Below are 20,457 nucleotides of genomic sequence, written 5' to 3' on the forward strand. Positions count from 1 at the left end.
GTAAGAAAACTCCTTAATCAATTATTTAAAATGAAGGCAGCAGAATTGATCATTATTGTTGACATAGATAAAAAGCGGACGTAAAAAAAAAGAAAACATGATGCCTGAAAAAAATTCAGAAATTTAATATTTTTAGAATCGACATAAAAATTGAAAATGCAGGGAACTTGATAATATTTTTATGTGATAAGGCTACATTTCTGTGTTTTTGTTTTTTCATCAAGCCCAAATTCTAAACTGAAGTTTCACTTTCATAATACAAGCATTGATTGGCTGTACAGAAACACAGTGATCGATCTTCAGAAAAGCTTACTTCGTAGCCGATACATTTTTAAATTTTTTTTTTTTTAAAATCACATGGCCTAGTTATGCCATGTTTATAGGCATTTTCAGCGATAAAAAAAAAATTCAGCTTAAATATATATATATATATATATATATATATATATATATATATATATATATATATATATATATATATATATATATAATGTATTCTACTATACATAAGTTGTACATTAGAATCTGCGACAGAAGGTGACACAAAACTGCATATCGGTTAACACATGATATTTATATATCCATAAGATCAAATATCACTGAGGTTATTACTAACTGTGCCATGTCGGGACCAATCCTCATTTCCTTCACTTTTAGCTTAACAAATACAAGTTTAGAACAGCGGGTCTTTAATCGTTTACCGCAATGGCAAGCGCTCGTAGTTCGTCATATTCTAGGTCAACTTACCTCTGTCTCTTATCAACATGTTATTGGGGTTGTTTTTAAGGACACTATACCTGCGGCACCAGGTAAGTTTGTGTGGGCTGGGGACACTTTATAACTTGGGCCTGGTTTCTATAAGAGCTACAGATATTCCAGTCACGCGAGACAGTTTAAAATTTTATTTTCACGACTTGATAAGTTTGACATTTTCTCTAAAAAAAATTATGCGATCTGTACCCACGTGACTCGGTAAATTTCAAAAGAGCTAAATTAGTTGTTTTTTTTTAGGGTTGTAGTAGATTAAACTAACCACCCCTTCCCCTGATAACTAAATTATCAGTGATCATGAAAGCTTAAAAAAAGATAAACCAAATATCAGCTATTGATCATAAAAGCTACAAAAAAATTTAAATAGAAGAACACAAACTACTGGCTTACTAGTGTGTATATCGAGCCTTGAGATAACTTATCATCCAACACCTGAATTTATCAAGTAAATGGCACGGTGACCTGCCCTTGTCACGGTGACCTCCCCTGACCAATATTTTATAACATAATTTTTTTTTCAGTGCAAACCTTTGATTACCACCTTCTGTTTACCTTACGTTTGTCATGCTCAGCTGATCCGCGTGGGTTCAATAGACCATAACGAAACTAAAACCAAAAACCTGGTTCCTGGCCAACTTAATGTCTTAGCCCAGGTTACCTTAACCTGACCACTTGTTTGTCTGGTGCCTTCACGTGACCTCACGTGGCTTACCTACATACGTCACACGTGATCCGGTAACATCCTGGAGTAAGGTGCGGTTCCGGGATTTTTTTAAGTGGGGGGGGGGGGGGGGTCACGGAGTAAGGAGATTTTCCCGCAGTTATTTTTGTTTTATTGATCACTCCAGTAGACCTGGTAGGGTGCGACTCGGTGGGTGTCACCGGTAAGACAAGGTGTACTGTTTTACCTGAGCAGGCGAATCAGACAAGGTGTACTATTTTACCTGAGCAGGCGAATCAAACTCGTGTCATTAACGTTCCTCCTGCAGGTAGTAAAGCTGACAATAGAAGCTCTCGTGAAACACAAGATTATTGTAAGTTTTTCATTCTACGTTAGGTCTGATTATTTTACTCTGTCTCTTCTCTTTTCTCTCTATCTCTCTCATATATAAATTTATATATATATATATATATATATATATATATATATATATATATATATATATATATATATATATATATATATATATATATATATAAATGTATATATATATAAATATATATATATATATATATATATATATATATATATATATATATATATATATATATATATATATATATATATGGTTAGATCTAGGTCACTAGGTATCTCTATATTTATGTCGAGGTATCATTTTGGGTATATCTGTCTCAAGAGCGGTAATTCTTAACCTTTTTGGAGGTACCAAAACCCACCAGTTTCATAATTGCATTCACCGAACCCTTCTTAATAGAAAAAAAATAAAATATGATAACTATGTCGTGCGGTCGAGCTATCGTACTTGAACTGTCATCGGCCGCTAGTCCTATCGTCCGCACAGACAAAATCCGAACCCCTGAGATTGACTCACCGAACCCTTGGGGTTTGATCGAACCCGGGGTATGTATCACTGCTCTAAAGGTCTAGGTTTAGGTCTACTCTATAGGGAGATCAGCTAAGTAAATCTTCCCCTACACACCAAACAATATCAGTATAGACCCCCTTTGCTATGTAAGTGGGCTCGTCTTAGTGTGAGATCATATTTTCCTGTGTTCAACATTAAACAAATATTTAGTCGGTTGAGCCAAGGATCCATTAGACAAGGACCCAGAACGCCGGTCAGGTTTAAAGTTTCCTTAGCTAGTTTTAATTTAGGTTGGCTGTTGCCTAGCGATGATAAACTTACGCAAGTTAGAACAAACATTTCTACTAACATGATTTTAGTTCCGTTTTAGTTCATCGCCAGTTTGGTTTTTAAAATACCTCTCACATTATGCAAAAAAAAAAAATGTATATTTTCTGTAATTTCTAAACTGCTAGACAGTTATTTTTTAGTTAAATATTGTTTCAAACTGTTTTAAAGTATTTTAATCTAGTAATTGTGTGTGTGTTTGTAAACTAACAGTTGATGAATGAACTTTCAGATCTAAGACAAGTTAGATACTGGAGTCTCTGATTGCAGAGGTTCGAATAATTTCTGGGAGATATGGATGACGGTAGGTCTAAACTAGTTTCACTAGCTCTGACTTAGACTAATGGTCCTTTTTGCAGCTAGACTTTTGTTGACATTAAGTAAAACTGGTCCTTATGTTAACCCCATCCCCGCTATGTGGCGGGTGGTCAGGCATCAGGCTAGTATTACAAGTTGTATCCAGGTTTTCTTTAGTCCCTGTGTGAAGTACCGTTCTCAGAGGCGTAGCGACCCTTCCCGGCGCCCGGGGACAAACTTTTCGATTTGCACCCCCCCCCCTCGATCGACATTTCGATTTGCACCCTCCCCCCTCGAGATTTCCATTTGCACCCCCCCCCCCCTCAAACTTTCGATTTGCACCCCCCCCCCCCCTCAACCTTACAATTTATTTTTCCAACCCATTTTGGCGCCCCCTAAGGTCGGCGCCCGGGGACATATGTCCCGCCCCCCCCCCCTCGCTACGCTACTGACCGTTCTTGCCTTTTGTGCTCAAGATATTTGAGGCCCCCTAGAAACCTTTTCAATTCTGCCTGTCTGGGAGATTTTCTTGGCAGCCCCCCAAGATGGTCCTGCCTCTGTTAGTTGCTTTCCTGCTGTGCGCCTCAACGTCTCCATTGACCTTCCATGTTTCGATTTGTCTGTATCGAATTAAATCACAAGTTCAAGGTCGATGTGCGTGGCCAGGACGGTATGGCAGGCTACTGGACCGTCCCAACACTATCACGTGACATTCAGATACCTCCAGCCAGGGTTATGTGATCTTTGTGATGATAATAAAACACTGGAGGCCCCCTGCACGCATGGTGGCGCCCCCCCCCCCTACACGCATGGTGGCGCCCCCCCCTACACGCATGGTGGCGCCCGTAACCAACTATCAAGTAGCAGTCTATTTTCTGAACTATGGCTTTGTTTAATTTTTAAATGCAGCTCAGAATAAGCTTTTCAATTTTTATTCAATCCACTCTGGCGCCCCCCCCCCCCCGTGTCAGCGCTTGGGACGGCCTTACTACCCGCCCTCCCTTAGTTACTCCACACGAAGTTTTAATTAATTAAAGACAGACTTAGATGAATAATTAATTACCCAACCATTTGTTTTTTACATTTCAGAGGCGGATATAAAAATATTTAGAAACGGAATAAATAAAATAAAGAAATGGTAAGTTCATTGTTGCTTTTGCTACCTCTCATTATGTAGACCTACGGTATAGCCTATTTATTACTCAACGCTCATAAAAGCATTTCAATTATTGTAGCAACTTTACCAAGTTTATTTGGCCCCCTCTGTCACCCATGTCCACGCTTGAACTAGTTTCATCATTTTCAAATGTTTGGTCTCTGACCCTGCGTCATAGCAATGATAAAACAGCGTCCATGGCAACCGCCTGACAACAGTGTCATGTGACTTGACTCGAAGCTCTGCGTAGATCAGCTTAAGTTCATGTCACATGGTTCATTTGTGTTTGTTGTTGTTGCTGTTGTTCATGTTTTATGAAGACTATGGTGTTTAGACTTGAAATGCGTATTGTTTAACTTGTTGATAAAAATAATCGTTTTCGCCTTGTACACTGATCCAGTGGCGTAGGCAAGATTTTCTTTCTTTACAAAGCGAAAACGCCGTCCCCAATAGCTGTAGCTTAACATGTGGCTGCCGTCATGCTGGATGGGGTCATGATGGAGTGCTGGTGGGGGGGGGGGGGGTCATGATGGAGTGATGGTGGGGGGTCATGATGGGGTGCTGGTGGGGGGTCATGATGGGGTGCTGGTGGGGGGGGGGACATGATGGAGTGCTGGTGGGGGGTCATGATGGGGTGTTACGGAGGGGGGGGTCATGATGGAGTGATGGTGGGGGGTCATGATGGAGTGCTGGTGGGGGGGGGACATGATGGAGTGCTGGTGGGGGGGGGGCATGATGGGGTGTTACGGAGGGGGGGGGTCATGATGGAGTGATGGTGGGGGGGATCATGATGGGGTGCTGGTTGGGGGGGGTCATGATGGGGTGTTACGGAAGGGGGGGTCATGATGGGGTGTTACGGAAGGGGGGGTCATGATGGAGTGCTGGTGGGGGGTCATGATGGGGTGTTACGGAGGGGGGGGTCATGATGGAGTGATGGTGGGGGGGGATCATGATGGGGTGCTGGTTGGGGGGGGGGGGGTCATGATGGGGTGTTACGGAAGGGGGGGGTCATGATGGGTGTTACGGAAGGGGGGGTCATGATGGAGTGCTGGTGGGGGGTCATGATGGGGTGTTACGGAGGGGGGGGGGGTCATGATGGAGTGATGGTGGGGGGGGATCATGATGGGGTGCTGGTTGGGGGGGGGTCATGATGGGGTGTTACGGAAGGGGGGGGGGGGGGGTCATGATGGGGTGTTACGGAAGGGGGGGTCATGATGGGGTGTTACGGAGGGGGGGGGGAGGGTCATGATGGAGTGTTAGTGAGAGGGGGTCATGATGGAGTGTTAGTGAGAGGGGTCATAATGAAGTGTTGGTGGGGGGGGTCATGATGGGGTGAGGGGTCATAGTGGGGCGGGGGTCATGGTGGGGTGGGGGCTGCCTACGCCACTGCTCTGGTCTACATGTCTATAGTGTGAATATATATGATCATATATTGACAGCTTTAGGGTAGACAAGCCATGTGACCCGCCGGATATACTCACCCTCACAAAATTCACACAACAATCACGTGACCCAATAGATCGACCAATCCAGCGATCAGTTGAAGGCACCAATCAGCTGCCAGAGACAAGTCCACGTGACGATGACGTGTATGACTTCAGCCATCCACGTCGAGGCATTGCCGTGATCATCAACAACGAGAAGTTCCAGACCGAGAAAGATCGAGATGGTTCCGAGGTTGATGCTCGAGCCCTACAGGTCACGTGTGAGGAGCTGGGGTTTGACGTCAGGGTTTACGTCAACAAAACAGCCAAGCAGATGATGACTCTTCTGTGGGAAGGTAAGGAAGAGACGGTGTGACGTCACACTTTTTAGCCGTTATTTCGCGTTTTAGAAAACGGTTTTAATAAATTGTTATAGGAATTGATCAAAATACTCAATGTTGATAGAGCTCTGACAAGAGTTTGGAAAAATTATCGATGTTTTACGAAAAATTCAACAGCAATTTTGAGGTGGTTTTTAGGCTGAGGTGTGACGTCATTTGGGGGGGGGGTCTGGCTTTTTTGTGACGATGTGTGACGGAGGGAAGGGAGGAAGGTAAAAATCGTCAAAGAAGTGTTACGTCATGTATGGATGACCCCAATTAATACTAATAGTTTCACTGTCTGTGTATCTATGTATCTGTGTATCTATCTATCTGACAAGAACGCTCTAGAGAAAACACAAGCAATTTAAAAGCATGCACAGTGAAACGGAAGCGAAATATGACGTCATATTTAGGCCTAGCATATTGTAGAAAATAGAATCAAGCCGGAGAGTGCACACAGTAATATGACGTCATTGATTCTCGAGTAAACATTGAATAAAAAGGCAATTTTGTCTAATCTAAGTGATTTGCGTGAAGAGTTTCTTTCATACAATTCTTCGGGTAGGGGCGAAGCCCCATCCCAGCGTAAGAACGTCATAGCCCCCCCCCCCCCCCTCCCCAACTCAAAAGAAATGTCTTCATCGATACTCTATAATAAAATTACCCCCTAATTAATGTGTCTAATCTAAAAAGTGGTTTTCTTGCAATTTCTTTAATGCAATTCTTCGGGTAGTGGCTAAGCGCGACACCGGTGTTTCTTTCAGACTTTTTCCTCCCCGGAGGGGGGAACTTTTTCTAATCTAAAAAGTGTTTAGCGTGCAGTTTTTTTTTTTCAAGCATCTCTTCCGGTAGGGGCGAAGCCCCGCCCAGATTCTTCCTTTAGTTTGTATGATCTACAAATGCGACCAGTGTTTCTTTCAGACTTTTTCCTCCCCGAAGAGGGGTGGGGGTACTTGAAATTTTCGGGGGCGGGGGTAGAATTTTCCGGGAGGGGGCGGACACTGGAAAAAGTATATAATTATATTTCGTTGAATGGGACGGTAGACATGTTTTGGAGTGTGTGTGTGGGGGGGAGGGGGGCGAAGCCCCCTCCTCCCAAGTAGAGTTGCCTGAAAGAAACTCTACATGCGACTTTTGTCATGAATGAGATTAGGTACATGGTTTAGGGATATGCCTATGACTATATTTTGTATAAATTAAAGTACCGAGAAAATAGACAGCACTATCAACCTAGAGCCCGTTGTATCCTTCCTCAACGGGCCATTTTTTCTCGTGTAGTATAAAATAAGCGCACATAAAGATATATTTTGGAGTGCTAAATATAGGTTATTTAACAACGCTTGTGTTAGTGTACCTTATCACCGTATCAATGCTTGGGGTCTTCCATTAATGAAGCCTCACCTCTACGAGGGAGGGAGGTTCACTTATGGACACCCCACCCCGATACATACAATGTTAGTACCGTGTACATGACCTCTGTTATTACCGTGTACATGACCTCTGTTAACTGTACATGACCTCTGTTACACTGTGTACATGACCTCTGTTACACTGTGTACATGACCTCTGTTACACCGTGTACATGACCTCTGTTACACTGTGTACATGACCTCTGTTACACTGTGTACATGACCTCTGTTACACTGTGTACATGACCTCTGTTACACTGTGTACATGACCTCTGTTACACTGTGTACATGACCTCTGTTACACCGTGTACATGACCTCTGTTACACTGTGTACATGACCTCTGTTACACTGTGTACATGACCTCTGTTACACTGTGTACATGACCTCTGTTACACCGTGTCCATGACCTCTGTTACACTGTGTACATGACCTCTGTTACACCGTGTACATGAACCTCTGTTATTACCGTGTACATGACCTCTGTGTACATGACCTCTGTTAGTACTGTGTACATGACCTCTGTTAGTACTGTGTACATGACCTCTGTTAGTACCGTGTCCATGACCTCTGTGTCCTCAGTGTCCCGACTCCCAGACCACGCCCACGCCGACTGTTTCCTCTGCGCTGTTCTGAGTCACGGGGACGAGACCTGGACGGGACCCACCCGTAAAGACATGATCTACGGCACCGACGGGGAGGGGCTGGCCACTGACCAGATACTGGAACTCTTCAACGACAAATGGTGTCCGGCGCTTAGAGACAAGCCACGCCTTTTTTTCTTACAGGTTAGTAGGGGGGGGGGGGAATTCTTATAGGGCAGTAGTGGGGGGGGGATTCTTATAGGGCAGTAGTGGGGGGGGGGATTCTTATAGGGCAGTAGTGGGGGGGGATTCTTATAGGGCAGTAGTGGGGGGGGGGGAATTCTTATAGGGCAGTAGTGGGGGGATTTTTACAGGTTAGTATTGGAATTATTACAGGTTAATAGTGGGGGGGGGGGATTCTTACAGGTTTGTAGTTGGGGAGAGGGATTTGTATTTTAATTCTGTCTGTTGGACTACTGCCAGATATGTGATCTTAGATATTGAATAAAGGTGTAGATAAAAGACATACAGGCCTACATGCAAGACATGCTACACCGTGTTGAAAATTTGTTGGCAAAAAAACAACTGAATAGATCTAGTTATATTTTGGGGCAGGTCTAGGCCTAGTTTTATTTGTAATTTTTAGAACGGCCTATTCGTAAGTTAGGACCACGGGCAAATGAGATTCCTTAGCTTATATAGCACCAACCTAAGGGAGAAAACTCCTAAATCAAACAACTACTGCCTTGTAGTTTGTTCTTGGGTGAACTAAGGCTATGGAAGAAAACCCAAAAAGAAAAGCAGGCTGATGTCGGAGTCAACAGGCTATATGGAATATAACTTATTGAAACGTAGCATTTAATTATGCTATAGGAAAGCCTCCAATAAAACAATAAAGAGTGAAGAAAAAGAAATGTCGAGAAATAGTGTATACCTATGTTATTACTGCCATTTGTATTTTAATTTGGCTGTGTAAATCGGCATCCCTTAGTGCCGCATGTTGCAATATTGCAACACATCGCGTTACAGCCGTGTGTGGTGTCCGTTGTTTACTGTCATGGTGGGGTTGCTACCACCTGATATCCCATTCAATGTTTTAACGTCTGCTCTACCAGGCGTGTCGGGGTGACAAGGAGGATGACGGACAGCTGATGACCTTGACCCAGCCCATCCCAACCAGAAGCCTAGGGGTCTACCCCCGGAGGCTCCACGTCGCTGGGTCGGGCCTGTACTACGACATGCCCGATCGAATGCCCTGGGTGCCAAGTTTAGGCCCAGACGTGTCAGATTCGGTGCCAGAAAAGGCGGGAGAGAAAAAATGTCTGAGGGACCTGCGAAAGTTGGCCGTCAAACCCCCGACGTTGTACAAAGATTATCTGGTCATGTACGCCACGCCTCCAGGTAAGTGTACATGCAGGCTAACTTGGACAATATAAGACATGTAAGTTAGACAATGTAACTGGCTAACTTGGGTAATATATACGTGTAGGTTAACTTGGACAATGTACACATGTAGGTTAACTTGGACAATGTACACATGTTGGTTAGACAATGTACACATGTAGGTTAACTTGGACAATGTACACATGTAGGTTAGACAATGTACACATGTAGGTTAACTTGGACAATGTACACATGTAGGTTAGACAATGTACACATGTAGGTTAACTTGGACAATGTACACATGTAGGTTAGACAATGTACACATGTAGGTTAACTTGGACAATGTACACATGTAGGTTTGACAATGTACACATGTAGGTTAACTTGGACAATGTACACATGTAGGTTAGACAATGTACACATGTAGGTTAACTTGGACAATGTACACATGTAGGTTAGACAATGTACACATGTAGGTTAGACAAAGTACACATGTAGGTTAACTTGGACAATGTACACATGTAGGTTAACTTGGACAATGTACACATGTAGGTTAGACAATGTACACATGTAGGTTAGACAATGTACACATGTAGGTTAGACAATGTACACATGTAGGTTAACTTGGACAAGGTACACATGTAGGTTTGACAATGTACACATGTAGGTTAGACAAAGTACACATGTAGGTTAACTTGGACAATGTACACATGTAGGTTAGACAATGTACACATGTAGGTTAGACAATGTACACATGTAGGTTAGACAATGTACACATGTAGGTTAACTTGGACAAGGTACACATGTAGGTTTGACAATGTACACATGTAGGTTAGACAAAGTACACATGTAGGTTAACTTGGACAATGTACACATGTAGGTTAACTTGGACAATGTACACATGAAGGCTTGTTTGGACAATGTACACATATAGGCTAACTTGGACAATGTACACATGTAGGTTAGACAATGTACACATGTAGGTTAGACAAAGTACACATGTAGGTTAACTTGGACAATGTACACATGTAGGTTAACTTGGACAATGTACACATGTAGGTTAGACAATGTACACATGTAGGTTAGACAATGTACACATGTAGGTTAGACAATGTACACATGTAGGTTAGACAATGTACACATGTAGGTTAACTTGGACAATGTACACATGTAGGTTAACTTGGACAATGTACACATGAAGGCTTGTTTCTTGACTTCAGCAAATGAAAGGATGGTGTGGTAAGCACTATGCCCAGCCGCCTTTACTTGTGTCAGGTACCTATCAGAGCTAGGTGGACTCAGTGACGTCCCACATTCGTAGTTTGTTGTCGTAGAGTTATCAAGGGACGCTACTCGGGTCCTTCTCCAATGTTTACAAACAAGAATCCTTACTAATAAATGAAACAGTCCAAAACTTTTTCTATTTCAGGCTACCTGTCATGGCGGCGTGACACCGGAAGTTGGTTTATCCAGTCGTTATGTCGTCAGCTCAGGAGCGCATGCGTGATCGACGGCAGAGTTCCGCTGGTGAAGACGTTAACTCGGGTTTGCGGAGTTGTAGCCTTGGAATACAAGACCGGCCAATCCAAGAAAGAGATGCCCGTTATATACTCAATGTTAGTTAAAGATGTTTATTTCAATGTGAAACCACAGACGAAGAACCACAGAAACGCTTTAATAGAATACTATGTGTGATGTTTGTGTGTATTTTCGAGTGTTATGTAAACAATAAAGGCATAAGTATGCGATTTTATCATTTTGTGTGGGGTTTTTTTTTTTTTTTTTAAATACTTTAAAACAAAAAGTCTTTAAATGAAACCCTCAAGGTAAGGGAGAAAGAGGCCGGCTAAAAAAAAAACACCTGGCGACAAGAATACGGTTTCTTTCAGACATTTGTCGGGGGGGGGGTCGGTACTGGGAAACTTACAATTTCAATCTGGACTTCTTTTTCTATTTCGTCCGGGCATGTATCCCAGGGGATAATGCCCTTACCCCCCCCCCCCCACACACACACACACTGGACTAGAACATGACAGATACCACCAAAAAGGGTCGAGCCTACTGAGGAGATGGGCCATGAACTCTGAAGTTGCAGTTGCCGGCCCACATTCAATTTTTTGTTTTAAAAACAAATCAATATTCTTCTATACCAAGGTATGTCATGACGGTCAAGTTGTATAAGTTACTATATAAAAACTACTATGCAGTGTCAAAAACATGCAGTGAAATATCAACGACAAATTTTGAAAAATGTAATGATTGTTTCTGTGTATTCGTCTCGAAATTGGGTTGCAGTCGTACGATTTATTCGTCCATTGATTTCTTGCAATTACATCCGCCTACATTTTCTCAATACGCCGAATTTTTTGCCGGGTTTCATTGTGGTTTACCCTGGCTATCGTCACGGGTCGTCACAAATATTCACACCACCACCTCACTCCTCCTCCGGATAACGTGACGTCATAAAGGTACACAATAAATGCTACGTCACACATCTTAAATTTGTCTTTTTCCTAATACCACACAACATCACAAACGTCTTATTAATCCCACTTCACATCAACTCTACGATCTCTGTTTTTAAACAACGATTTACTACCATTTTCAAAAAAGACTTATTTTTTAATGCAGAGGCCTATGAATGTACTTCATCTCTGGGCCTAACTTTTCTCCGCACACACACACACACACACACATATATATATATATATATATATATATATATATATATATATATATATATATATATATATATATATATATATATATATATATATATATATATATATATATATATATATATATATATATATATATATATAGTTTGAAGTGGCTAGTGTATTAATCCGCATGAGCTCGGTGATGCATGAAGACAAGTTGACCTGACCCTTGCAGGCTTAGTGAACAGAACGTATACCAGGAACTACACGCTTACGTTGTGTGTAGTGGATTTCCTGGAATGTGACATAACATGTGCTCATACAGGGTTTAGTTTCAGATTGTTTGGGCCGTCTCAACAAATCAGTTCTTTGTTACAGCTTTGGTGGCCCTAAAATGTAAGTTGGTCATTCGTTTATGTATGTATGTATATATATATATATATATATATATATATATATATATATATATATATATATATATATATATACATATATATATATATACTCCTAAATATAAATGTGTAGTCCTATTATATGTGTATGTCTTTGTATAGTTGTGACTCTTATAAACTAACAATCCGCTGCTGCTAAAAATTTTGAAAATGCTCCTCACAAAAGACACGATGAGTAACTTCAGCCCTTTCTTTATTTGTGTAACCTTATCAGACGGAGTAAAGAAAGAAATCAGTCAACTGGAGAACGACGTGATCGACGTATATTGGTGAAACAGAGACGTTTCCACATGGAGGACAGTAAGTCTAAAATTGTTGTTTATTGGCTTATGTCTAAAATCGTTGCCTATTTGTTTATGTCTAAGTCTAAAGATGTCTATTTGTTCAAGTCTAAGTCTAAAGTTGTGGTCTATTTGCTCATGTCTAAGTCTAAGGCAGGTGGTGGTCGTACTGGCTGCTGAACAATTGGCGAGCTTAAGTTTCGTTGTCTGTGACTTTTGACCTTAGTAACTCGTGACCTTTGGCTTAATTACATATGTCCTTTGACCCCATTACTAGTGACGTGGTCCCACTATTGATCACTTTTGTTTCCATTACTGGCGACAATTAGAATCTCTAGTTGTGGTCCTTGACTCAATCACTTTTTAACCGTGACCCATCATTGGTGACCTTTGGCCCCATTACTGGTTCCATACCTACCGACTTGTGGTACGGTTCAATCTTAACTCAGGAGCCCAACAAAACAGTCGCAGGCAGCAGACTTCATACAGTGCTGTAAGACCCCCCACCCCCTGACAAATACCGACATTAAAAAAAACCATGTACTATGTGAAACAGCAGAGGTTAAGGCAAGTTAAAAATTGAAGTGAGCTGACTTCCATCCCCACCAGTTAAATGTGGAAACACGTGTATTACATAAAGACAAAATCACTGTTCTCTTAGGGCCTTAGCTTATTGTTGCTATTAGCAATTCTAAACCGTAAAGTCCCTAGTTCGAACCCTAGGGTAGATGAGGTTGGGGACAGCAACTCTTCTAGGAGAGACAATTCCAAAATCAAACAACTGCTGACTTGTTTGTTCTTGGTGTGACAAAGGCTATGGAAGCAAATCCAAAAAGAAAAGCAGACGGAAGTCGGAGTCAACAAGTTGATACGTAATACTTTATTGTGTTGGAGGGAATCCTTCCCAACACTAGAAGAAGTAGAAGGAAGATGATCCGTCCTTGTGTTTGTGTCAAAGTACACTTACCCTTTAGGGCCTGACGATCTATAGGGTAAATGAAGTAGAGTTTGCCTGTTTCTGTCAGCTGGGCTTGTGGTGTGTATTTCCATTAAAAGTATGTTTTTGGTCGGCTAATAAAATCCGGCTATAAAAATGTTGCCACCAGATTTCTAAGTACAACTAGCGGGGACAATGCCACGTGACCCTGCCACATGACAATGTCAGGATTGTGACGTTGTAAATGTTAATTTGTATCAAGGCCCTGATTTTTACTTTCTCGTATATACGAAGTATAGAGAAAGTATTGTAATCGTGCAAAAAAAAATCGAGATTTTTGTAAATCTCGACGTTTTACACCTCCCTGAGTCGGAAAAACATAGTTTTGCAATCTTGTCCGTATGTCTGTGTGTGTGTGTGTGTGTGTATGTGTGTGTGTGTTTGTAAACACGATAACTTGAGTACCGTTACAGCTAGGTTGATGAAATTTCATATATAAGTATTATATCAAAATCGTAGATCCGTAAATTTTTTGGAAGGGGGCGGACACAGGTATAAAAATATGTTTTCTATAAAAAGTATATTTCGTTGAATGGGACGGTAGACGTGCTTTAGGGTGTGTGTGGTGGGGGGGGGGGGGCGCGGGGCAGAGCTTCTCCCCCCCTCCCCCCCCCTAAATGCGACATATTTCGTGTTTGAGATTAGGTGCAAGGTTTAGGGATATGACTTCGACTGGGAACAGGGCATTTCCCCCCTGTCAATTACCCCCCGGATATTTCCCCCCCGACATTACCCCCCAGAGTAATTACCCCCCCTGTCAATTACCCCCCTGTCAATTACCCCCCCGCCCAGTAGGACATTACCCCCCCCCCCCCGGACAGGGTTAGAGTTAGGGTTAGGGCTAGGTTTAGGGTTAGGTTTAGGGCTAGGGTTAGGGCTAGGACTAGGGTTAGGGTTAGGTTTTAGGGTTAGGGTTAGGGTTAGGGTTAGGGTTAGGACTAGGGCTAGGTTTATGGTTAGGGTTAGGGTTAGGGTTAGGGTTAGGGTTAGGGTTAGGGTTAGGGTTAGAGCTAGTGTTAGGGTTAGGGTTGTGTCTAGCTATGGTTTTGGTTTTGTGTGAAGTTTCAGGCTAAGGTGGATGCTTAGGTTTTGGCCTTTTTCTTAATGTTTGGATTAAAGTAGTATATAGGTATAAAATTCTAGTTAGAGTAAGATTTTAACTTGAGAGGGGGGGGGGGGGGGTAATTCCCCGGGGGGGTAATTGACAGGGGGGAAATTGACAGGGGGGTAATTGCTCCGGGGGGTAAATACGGGGGGGAAATGTCCGGGGGGGAAATATCCAGGGGGGTAATGTCCTGTAGCCACTTCGACTATGTTTAATATCAATATGCAGTAACTACGCGTAGATCAAGCTTAATTCCGGTTGTATGCCGATTCTGGGTAGAAATCCGTTTTCAATGACATTTTCGTTTCCGGTTAAAATAAAAGTTGAGGTGGTGATTTTGTTTTAGTTTCGATTTAGAGGAAGAGACAACACTATCAACCTAGCACCTGTTGTATCTCCCTTCAACGGGCCATTTATCTCGTATAAAAATATTCGTGAAAGTTTAGAGGAGATCACTCCCGGTTTATTTTTCATGTAAATAAGTACACGCGTTTTTGTAGTAAAAATAAGAAGTAAGAAGTGAATTGTTCCTGTTTATTTTTAAATTGAGAGCATGTTTTCTTTTTTTATTTGTAGCAGCTGAAGGGAACCTATTTACTAGTTGGTAAGTCAGTTTGTCTAATAGACGTCCCTCCCCCACACCTACCCAGTGGCGTAGCGAGGTCGGGTGTCACCCGGTGAGGCACAATGGTGTCAACCCCCCCCCCCAGAGGCGTAGCGACCCTTCCCGCGGAAAAACGTTCAATTTTCGATTTGCGACCCCCCCCCCCCCTTAAAACTTTCGATTTGCCCCCCCCCCCCCTCAGACTTTCGATTAGCACATCCTAAAAGACTATTTAACGCTCAAATTAATCACTTAATTAAGTGGAATTATCATTTTTCTCTATATATTTTGCTATTTTTTGCCTTGGTGTCACCCCCCCCTCAAACTTTCGATTAGCACATCCTATAAGACTATTTAACGCTCAAATTAATCACTTAATTAAGTGGATTTATCATTTTTCTCTATATATTTTGCTATTTTTTGCCTTGGTGTCACCCCCCCCCTAAATGGTGTCACCCGGTGCGGTCCGCTCCCCCGCCCCCCCCCCCTCGCTACGCCCCTGCCCCTACCCAGTGGATTTGCTAGGTTGGGTGACACCCGGTGCGGTACCTCAAGGTGTCACCCCCCCCCCCCCACACACACACACCTACAAAATATCTTACCAGTACCTGACATTGGTAATCCGGGCATTGGTTGAACTTAGTTACATTGTTATCCGCACAAGCCTACACATTCACAATGTTAATTTTTTGTTGCTGATTTTTCTTGGTTAGGGGAGGGTGTGTGTTGTGTTTTAAAATAAAACTTAGGATCGAAGTATGTTTTTTTTTTTTTCCATAGCGTTCTATTTTATTGTATTACCACTGTGTCACCAATGTACTGTCCAATACCACAGCTTTAGGGGAGATAAATCTCCAGACTCAGCTGACAGAACTGGACACCAATCACGTGATAAACCAGCCCAGGGACCACCCAGAGGCGCCAATCTGCTGCAAGACAAATGCCCGTATGTCGACGATGTGTATGACTTTACTCATCAACACCGTGGCATCGCCGTGATCATCAACAACGTTAACTTTGTAAAAACAGGCCAGCCTGATGATCTAGATGACAGATCCCCGTCCAAGAAAGACGCACATTTGCTGAAGAAAACGTTAAAAAAACTAGGGTTTGCGGTTAAGTCTCACAAGAATAAATCCGCTGATGAAATAGTAACTCTTCTTATAGAAGGTACGTTTGCACAATCTACTTTTTGTAGCTGAATATAAATAACTAATAAATATCTACTAACTACTTTAAAAGGTTTTAAAGTTTGATTTGAAATACTACACTTTACTAAAAAGCCTCTGATTAAACACAACTTTTTCTTGTAGATTATTTTTTATGCCTGATCTAATCTATTGTGTCACCTAATCTATTAAGTTGTCTGACTCTGATCCACTATCTATGGACTAATCCATTTTCTTTTTAAAGTATTGACCGTCTGTGCGACGTCTTATATATTCTCTGTCTTAGTCTCCAAACGGAAGGAGCACGCAGACGCAGACTGTTTTGTCTGTGTGATTCTCACCCATGGGGGAGAGGCGCGTCCAGAAAAAAATGGCCAGCAACCGAGAAAGGACGTGATATTTGGCACCGACGGAGAAACTGTCGACACTGCCGTGGTAATTGATATATTCAGTGATGACATGTGTCAGGCACTAAAAAATAAACCACGACTTTTTTTCATACAGGTTAGTGCAGATTTTTAATTAAACTAGTCTTCATTTTATGAGTTGCTATTAAATTAACAAGTGAAAAAACGTTACATCTTCCTTAATTAAGTCATTAATTAAAGCGATGTTCCTTTTTCACTGCAACTTGATAAACTTAAATAACTTTATTTATTTTATTTGTATTTTTATTTATTTTTTATCACTGTTAATCTTAAAACAATATTTGTTAAACATTTGTGATGTAAAGTTACAATTGTGTAACAACCATTTCGTTACAGGCGTGTCGTGGTGCCAAGAAGGACGCAGGTCAATATTTGCTCCTTAGTAAACATCCTGATGTGTTACTAGGCAGTAAAGCAACTAAAAAAGTTGAACCTAGTTTGGATAAACCCGACACATTACCTGGCAACGAGGAAAAAGTTGAACCTAGTCGAGATCAACCCGATACGTTACCTGGCAGTGAGGAAACTAAAAAAGTTGAACCTAGTCGAGATCAACCCGATACGTTACCTGGCAACGAGGAAACTAAAAAAGTTGAACCTAGTCGAGATCAATCCCATACGTTACCTGACAATGAGGAAACTAAAAAAGTTGTATCAGTCACCCAACCACCCTTGTACAAAGACCTCCTAGTTATGTATGCAACACCTCCAGGTACATAAATATTATTGTGACAATATACTAGGTAACATAAGGGACGTTCTTTGTTTAGTTAGAATATTTCAAGAAAATGATGAAACGAAATATAAAAATTTATTAAATATGTGGACGGGACGATTTGAAGTCGTTTTAGACTATTTTAGAGAGGAAATAAAATGAAAACAGTAAAGACCCCCTTTAAGTTCTAATTATTTATAGGGCTAATGAAGTAGATTTCATTTTTTTTCTTAACCTTGATCAGCACTAGGCTCGTGGTATCCAGGTTAGCAATCGAGCGCTCTACAACCTGACCACGCCGTCCCCGTTTTCGAGAGGATCTGGGTTTTTTGTGACGATATGTGACGATTTCGGTTTCCGGGTTAAATTTGTTGAAATAGCAAGGCGTCATTCACATACATTACAGGAATAACATTTGCCCAACATCTAAATAATCTTCAAGCCATTTATAAACAACAACGATCCGACGTAATCCAATAATTGAAAGAGTACTTTAAGCGTTAAAGGAATTTTAAAAAAAATCTGCATTTGTTAATGTTGTTAAATAAAATTTCATAATTGATAAGCCTTTTTTAAAACAAGGTAATTAAAAAGTCTAGTGACAATTTTAGCGCAATTTCCTTATGTTATCTAAAAATAGCACTGTCGTAGCGTAAATCAAGAGCAGGGTTAGTAAAACCATTGGTTAAAATACATGTTTTATTTACAATAGAGTTACATGACTAAAAACCATTGCGCGCCTAGCTACTGAAAGTGATGACGCAGCCATTGAACGTGATGGCGCAGCTATTGAACGTGATGACGCGTGTGGTGTGGTTGGATAAAAATGCCTATTAATTCGGTCTAAATTTTAATTAATTCAAAAAAAAAAATTGTGACCGAACGAAAGGATATTTTTGAAAACTTTCTTCGGCAATATTGTTCTAAATTATGGCAGGAATCGATTGGTACATGTTTCAAGTCGCTAAATGGTCTGGTTGCCGAGATATGGGCCAAAAACTGCATTTTTTTCTAGGTTTTTTTGGCTTTTCCGGGAAATCCATGAAAGAAACCCGGAATTTTTTGGGCCTATGTTCATCCTCGTAACTTGCTTAACATAATTGCTTTGGAACTAGTCTTCGATATTGCTTCGTTGAGGAGGAGATTCGACTTAAAGCTGCGGACACACATCCATTCATTCATACATTCATACATCCAGAAATGACGGGTTAATAAACGCAATTCTCCATAATGGAAATTGCGCTAAAAAATGATTTCTAACACATATCCTAATGTGTGTACTGTTGTAATTACAGGATATTTGGCGTGGCTGCGAGAAAATGGGTCCTGGTTTATACAGATTTTATGTAGAGAACTCACAAGTAAAGATGTGATCAATGGTACTGTGCCCTTGATGAAAACACTGACTCGGGTGTCTGCCGGTGTGGCGAATGAATACAAAAGCAGCGAAGAAAAGATGAAGCAAATGCCTGTTGTTTATTCCATGCTCATTAAAGACGTTTATTTCACGCAGAAAAAATGACCAATGCAACAGAGTGACCATTTTTGTATTTAAAAAAATTAATTAAATAACATTAAAAACCAGCGCAAGAAATAAGAATCTGTTTCAGTTTGCTGGGTATAGTGTAATTTAAACTATTTAATTTTTGGCTTGTTTTTTGTAAAATAAATTGGTTATTATTGTTTATTCTGAAGTGCTATTAATAATAAAGCTCTTTTATAAACACAGAATCGTTAATCTTTTTTCTATATTAAAAATGAATCTTTATGTAGCATATATAGTCCTATATCTAGGCCTAAGGGGTCATCCATAAAACTCGAAGACGTCACACTATCTGAACACCCCGCTCCCCCTCATCACACATCACGAGTGTGACGTCATTTATAGACGACCCATAAGGAAAATGAAATCAAATTATATTGTCTGAATTCATTCATTTGATTGTTTATTTGTGTAGACCTGTCAGTTCATTTGTACGTTTTTAAAAATGATTTGCAGGACGGATAAATAGGAAAATTGATGTTATAAATTAGTGCTTAACAAGGAGGAGTCCGTGGTTCACTGCTGCAAAAATGTTCACATTAATCGAAATAAAGCGGGAGCGATCTCTCATAAACTTTCTCGGATATCTATATGTAACAAGAAGGGTTGGGATAGCACTTTTTTAAATACTTATATAAAATTTTGCCAGCCAAACTCAAACGGTACCCACGTTATCCTGTACAGACAGGTAGGCAGTTAGATAGAAAGACAAACAGACGAACATACTAAGTTTTTCCTATTCTAGTAAAACGTCGCAAAATCTCGATGTCGATTTTTAGCACGATTACAATACTTCCTCTGTACTTCGTAGACAAGAAAGTAAAAAGAAATGAAAAGTTTATCGGCCTATATGTGCGGTTGTTTAAGAACTGCGCTATTATTAACCTATTGACATTGACTACAATGATTACCACGTTTGCAGGGCATTTCTAATTTAAATAAACAAATCTTCGAACAAATTACTAGTAGTACTAGTAGCCAAGGTTAGGTTAGGTTTGCCTGTCGTCCCTCCTGGAACATAGGCCGCTGACAAGAGCTTTCCAGGTGTCTCTGTCCTGGGCTAGTCTCTCCAATTGTCCCCAGGTGTATCCAATCGTCTTGGTGTCTTCTTCCAGGTCACATCTCCAGGTCTTCTTGTTCTGCCTCTCCTCCTCCCAGAGGCGTAGCGACCCTTCCCGGCGCCCGGGGACAAACTTTTCGATTTGCACCCACCCCCCCCCCCCT

The 20,457-nt window shown here is 41.3% G+C and overlaps 1 protein-coding gene across 1 annotated transcript; it reads left to right on the plus strand.

The window, feature by feature from the left end:
- Positions 1 to 1,562: 1,562 nt before the first annotated feature.
- LOC131935747 (uncharacterized) lies at positions 1,563 to 19,340 on the plus strand. The gene is made up of 14 exons (XM_059292388.1): positions 1,563 to 1,805; positions 2,878 to 2,949; positions 4,032 to 4,080; positions 5,538 to 5,878; positions 7,895 to 8,100; positions 9,012 to 9,297; positions 10,709 to 10,968; positions 12,265 to 12,335; positions 12,606 to 12,691; positions 15,351 to 15,378; positions 16,214 to 16,548; positions 16,834 to 17,051; positions 17,312 to 17,687; positions 18,986 to 19,340. Exons 2-14 carry the CDS (start codon positions 2,940 to 2,942, stop codon positions 19,210 to 19,212), a joined length of 2,493 nt encoding a protein of 830 aa, XP_059148371.1. The 5' UTR covers positions 1,563 to 1,805; positions 2,878 to 2,939; the 3' UTR covers positions 19,213 to 19,340.
- The last annotated feature ends 1,117 nt before the right edge of the window (positions 19,341 to 20,457 follow it).

Source organism: Physella acuta, unplaced genomic scaffold (assembly GCF_028476545.2).
Source record: "Physella acuta isolate Inbredline_101_S28 unplaced genomic scaffold, ASM2847654v3 ptg000156l, whole genome shotgun sequence".
Taxonomy (NCBI): Eukaryota; Metazoa; Mollusca; class Gastropoda; family Physidae; genus Physella; species Physella acuta.